The 5,827-nt window shown below is 27.5% G+C and overlaps 1 protein-coding gene across 1 annotated transcript in view; it reads left to right on the plus strand.

Annotated features, from left to right (window-relative positions):
- The window catches only part of LOC133633493 (galectin-2-like), an 11,022-nt gene extending 5,473 nt beyond the window's left edge, over positions 1-5,549 (plus strand). Inside the window, exons 3-4 of the mRNA XM_062026028.1 lie at positions 1,084-1,243; positions 5,331-5,549. Of these exons, the coding sequence (XP_061882012.1) occupies positions 1,084-1,243; positions 5,331-5,477 (307 nt within the window). The 3' untranslated portion in view covers positions 5,478-5,549. The remainder of the gene's footprint in view (positions 1-1,083; positions 1,244-5,330) is intronic.
- Positions 5,550-5,827: the final 278 nt, after the last annotated feature.

Genomic DNA, 5,827 nt, shown 5'->3' on the forward strand with positions numbered 1-5,827 from the left:
CTGTCATCACTTCATCATTTCAACATTTCATCACTTCTGTCATTGTTTCATCTCTTCATCGTTTCATCTCTTCATCACTTAATTTCATTACTTCATGTTTTCATCATTTCGTCACTTCTGTCATCATTTCATCACTTCATCTCTTCTGTCATTTCATCACTTCATCGCTTCATCCTTTCATCACTTCACCCTTTCATCACTTCATCAATTCTGTCATCATTTCATCACTTCATCTCTTCTGTCATAATTTCATCACTTCATCATTTCATCACTTCTGTCATCATTTAATCTCTTCTGTCGTAATTTCATCACTCCATCATTTCATCACTTCTGTCATCATTTCATAATTTCATCACTTCATCTCTTCTGTCATCATTTCATCACTGCATCTCTTCTGTCATTTCATCACTTCCTCATTTCATCACTTCTGTCATCATTTCATCACTTCATCTCTTCTGTCATCATTTCATCACTTCCTCATTTCATCACTTCTGTCATCATTTAATCTCTTCTGTCGTCATTTCATCACTCCATCATTTCATCTCTCCATCACTTCTGTCATAATTTCATCACTTCATCACTTCTGTCATCATTTTGTCACTTCTGTCATCATTTCATCACTTCATCTCTTCTGTCATTTCATCACTTCATCCTTTCATCACTTCTGTCATCACTTCATCACTTCTGTCATCATTTCATCACTTCATCACTTCTGTCATCATTTCATCACTTATGTCATCATTTCATCACTTCATCTCTTCTGTCATTTCATCACTATCACTTCATACTTACATCACTTCCGTCATCACTTCATCTCTTCATCACTTATGTCATCATTTCATCACTTATGTCATCATTTCATCACTTATGTCATCATTTCATCACTTATGTCATCATTTCATCACTTCATCTCTTCTGTCATTTCATCACTATCACTTCATCCTTTCATCACTTCTGTCATCACTTCATCTCTTCATCACTTCTGTCATCATTTCATCACTTCATCACTCCATCTCTTCATCACTTCTGTCATCATTTCATCACTTATGTCATCGCTTCATCACTTCATCCTGTCACCGCCAGCTTCGCCCTGAACATCGGCCATGACTCAGAAAACATCGCGCTGCACTTCAACCCGCGCTTCGACGCGGGCGTGGTCGTGTGCAACTCTCTGTCAGGCGGTTGCTGGGGCGACGAGCACCAAGACTCCAACTTTGGCTTCTCGCGAGGGGAGGAGTGCAAGGTGAGCCTTTCTTAAAGCGACAGATTTTAGTTTTGTTTTTTTTTACATTGTAAATAAAAAATATTACAAGTCAGTATTTTACAGTAGAAATAAATAAATAAATTGTGTAAAAAGCATCATAAATTTTACTTTAAAATTCTGGCAACTTCATAAATAAATCTACAATGAAAATACATCCATATAAATATTTTTGTTTAATTAAAAAATAAATACAATTTTAGTTTTTTTTAAACATAATTTTTTCCCCATTGTAAATAAAAAATAATAGTGTTTTACAGTAAAAAAAAAAACCTGATAGCACAATCGTTTCATTGTAAAATATAAAAATAAAAATGTTCCATTTACTGTAATTTTGTGTAAAAAGCAAATATTCTTGCAACTGAGCTGCCAGTTTTTTTTTGTACAAAAATACATCGATAATGCAAATGTCCTATTTTTTAATTTAAAAAAAATATTTAGACAAAAAATTTAAATAAAAAATAATACAAGTCAGTATTTTATAGTAAAAAAAAAGGGCAACGTTTTACTGTAAAAATAAGTGTACAGTAATTTTATGTAAAAACATAACTTTTACGGCACATTCTGCCAACTGAGCTGCCAGTTTTTTTGTACAAAAATATATTTATAATGCAAATATATCATGTATTTAAATTATTTTTAAAAATATTTAGATATTTTTTATTACATTGTAAATAAAAAATAATACAAGTCAGCATTTTATAGTAAAAAAAAAGGGCAACATTTTTTTGTAAAAATATATAAGTGTACAGTAATTTTATGTAAAAACATAACTTTTACAGCACATTCTGACAACTGAGCTGCCAGTTTTTTTTTTAATGGTAAGATCTACAGAAAAAAAAGTACTGGTTTAAAAAAACAAAAACAAAACGTCGATTCTTATTTTTCCCCCCGAAGAGTGTAAATAAAAAATAGTGTTTTACAGTAAAAAACAAATACAAAACTGACAGCACAATCGCCAACATTTCATTGTAAAATACAAAAATAAAAATGTTCCATTTACTGTAATTTTGTGTCAAAAGCAAATATTCTTGCAACTGAGCTGCCAGTTTTTTTGTATAAAAATACTTTTATAAAGAAAATACAGCATATATTTAAATTATAAAAAAATATTTAGTTTTTTTTTTTTTTTACATTGTAAATAAAAAATAATACAAGTCAGCATTTTATGGTAAAAAAAAAAAAAGGGCAACATTTTACTGTAAAAATATATAAATGTGTACAGTAATTTTATGTAAAAACATAACTTTTACGGCACAATTCTGCCAACTGAGCTGCCATTTTTTTGTACAAAAATAAATTTATAATGCAAATATATCATATATTTAAATCATAAAAAAAATATAAAAAATAATACAAGTCAGCATTTTATAGTAAAAAAAGGGCAACATTTTACTGTAAAAATATATAAATGTGTACAGTAATTTTATGTAAAAAAAACTTTTACGGCACAATTCTGCCAACTGAGCTGCCAGTTTTTTTTGTACAAAAATACATTTATAATGCAAATATATCATATATTTAAATTATAAAAACAAATATATATATATATTTTTTACATTGTTATTAAAAAATTATTAAAGTCAGCATTTTATAGTAAAAAAGGGCAATATTTTACTGTAAAAATATATAAATGTGTACAGTCATTTTATGTAAAAACATAACTTTTACGGCACAATTCTGCCAACATTTTTTGTACAAAAATACATTTATATAACTCCTAACAGTAGCTCCTTGAATTCCTTCTAAGTCTATCTGATAGCTCAGTTACAGCTCTTTTTATTACCAAATATGTGTTATATGTGTTTTATGTTGCACGATTGCACCAAGAAAAATTCGTAGTTTGTGAACCCGTTCTCAAACAAAGGCAATAAAACTATTCTGATTCTGATTCTTATAATGCAAATATATCATATATTTAAATTATAAAAAAATATTTAGATTTTTTTTTATATTGTAAATAAAAAACAATACAAGTCAGCATTTTATAGTAAAAAAAGGGCAATATTTTACTGTAAAAATATATAAATGTGTACAGTAATTTTATGTAAAAAAAATATATTTTACGGCACAATTCTGCCAACTGAGTTGCCAGTTTTTTTTGTACAAAAATACATTTATAACGCAAATATATCATATATTTAAATTATAAAAAAATATTTAGATAATTTTTTTTTACATTGTAAATAAAAAATAATACAAGTCAGCATTTTATAGTTAAAAAAAAAAGGCAACATTTTACTGTAAAAATATATGAATGTGTACAGTAATTTTATGTAAAAACATAACTTTTACGGCACAATTCTGCCAACTGAGCTGCCAGTTTTTTTTTAAACTGTAAAATCTACAGAAAAAAAAAGTACTGGTTTAAAAAAACAAAACAAAACGTAGATTCTTATTTTCCCCCCCGAAGAGTGTAAATAAAAAATAGTGTTTTACAGTAAAAAAAAACAAAAACAGAACTGACAGCACAGTCGCCAACATTTCATTGTAAAATATAAAAATACAAATTTTCCATTTACTGTAATTTTGTGTAAAAAGCAAATATTCTTGCAACTGAGCTGCCAGTTTTTTTTGGTACAAAAATACATTTATAATGAAAATATGTAATATATTTTAATTAAAAAAATATATTTAGATGTTTTTTTTTTTACATTGTAAATAAAAAATAATACAAGTCAGCATTTTATAGTAAAAAAAAGGGTAACATTTTACTGTAAAAATATATAAATGTGTACAGTAATTTTATGTAAAAACATAACTTTTACGGCACAATTCTGCCAACTGAGCTGCCAGTTTTTTTTGTACAAAAATACATTTATAATGCAAATATATCATATATTTAAATGATTAAAAAAATATAAAAAATAATACAAGTCAGCATTTTATAGTAAAAAAAAGGACAACATTTTACTGTAAAAATATATAAATGTGTACAGTAATTTTATGTAAAAAAAACTTTTACGGCACAATTCTGCCAACTGAGCTGCCAGTTTTTTTTTATACAAAAATACATTTATAATGCAAATATATCATATATTTAAATTATAAAAAAAAATTTTTTTTTTCTTTTTTACATTGTAAATAAAAAATTATTAAAGTCAGCATTTTATAGTAAAAAAGGGCAATATTTTACTGTAAAAATATATAAATGTGTACAGTAATTTTATGTAAAAACATAACTTTTACGGCACAATTCTGCCAACTTTTTTTGTACAAAAATACATTTATAATGCAAATATATCATATATTTAAATTATAAAAAAATATTTAGATTTTTTTTTTTTACATTGTAAATAAAAAATAATACAAGTCAGCATTTTATAGTAAAAAAAAAAAGGGCAATATTTTACTGTAAAAATATATAAATGTGTACAGTAATTTTATGTAAAAAAATATATTTTACGGGACTATTCTGCCAACTGAGCTGCCAGTTTTTTTTGGTACAAAAATACATTTATAACGCAAATATATCATATATTTAAATTATAAAAAAATAATTTGATAATTTTTTTTTTTACATTGTAAATAAAAAATAATACAAGTCAGCATTTTATAGTAAAAAAAAAGGGCAATATTTTACTGTAAAAATATATAAATGTGTACAGTAATTTTATGTAAAAAAATATATTTTACGGCACAATTCTGCCAACTGAGCTGCCAGTTTTTTTTGCACAAAAATACAATTATAACGCAAATATATCATATATTTAAATTATAAAAAAATATTTAGATTTTTTTTTTTTTTACATTGTAAATAAAAAATAATACAAGTCAGCATTTTATAGTAAAAAAAAAAGCGCAACATTTTACTGTAAAAATATATAAATGTGTAGAATCATTTTATGTAAAAACATAACTTTTACGGCACAATTCTGCCAACTGAGCTGCCAGGTTTTTTTTAACGATAAAATCTACAGAAAAAAAAAAAAAGTACTAGTTTAAAAAAATAAAATTAAAAAACGCAGATTCTTATTTTTCCCCCCCGGAAGAGTGTTATGTTACTACGATCAAATCCCCAGTGAGGAAATTTAAAAGGAGCTTCCAGACCTTTCCTCTCCTCCACCAGTTCTACATCAACTTCAACCAGGCGGAGTTCAACATCAAGCTGCCCGACGGCAACACGATGAGCTTCCCCAACCGCCTGGGAGACGTCAAGTACAAATACTTCGACGTCAGCGGCGACGCCAAGATCGTGGGCCTCAAGATCAAGTAGCCACTTGTAATGGCGAGTGGCGGCCCGCAGAGGGAGCCAGACCGCATCTCATTCTACTGCCTTGCTAATAAATGATAGAGATACTGTATGTCCTCTAGTTGTTTTTATTGCTTAACTAGGAAACATGCTCACTATTAAAATTATGTTAGCATGTTAGCTTCTTTAGCTATTTTTTTTGCGTGTATACATCCCAGAGTCATATATTTTGGTACTTTACGCATGCTTACTGTTAGAATGTTAAACAGTATACACCTCAGCGTCGTATATTTTGGTTGTTGTTAGCATTCTTATCTTTTTTTTGCATATAAAAACCTCAGTCATACATTTTGGCACTTAGCACACGTTAACTG

Source organism: Entelurus aequoreus, linkage group LG18 (genome assembly GCF_033978785.1).
Source record: "Entelurus aequoreus isolate RoL-2023_Sb linkage group LG18, RoL_Eaeq_v1.1, whole genome shotgun sequence".
Classification (NCBI taxonomy): Eukaryota; Metazoa; Chordata; class Actinopteri; order Syngnathiformes; family Syngnathidae; genus Entelurus; species Entelurus aequoreus.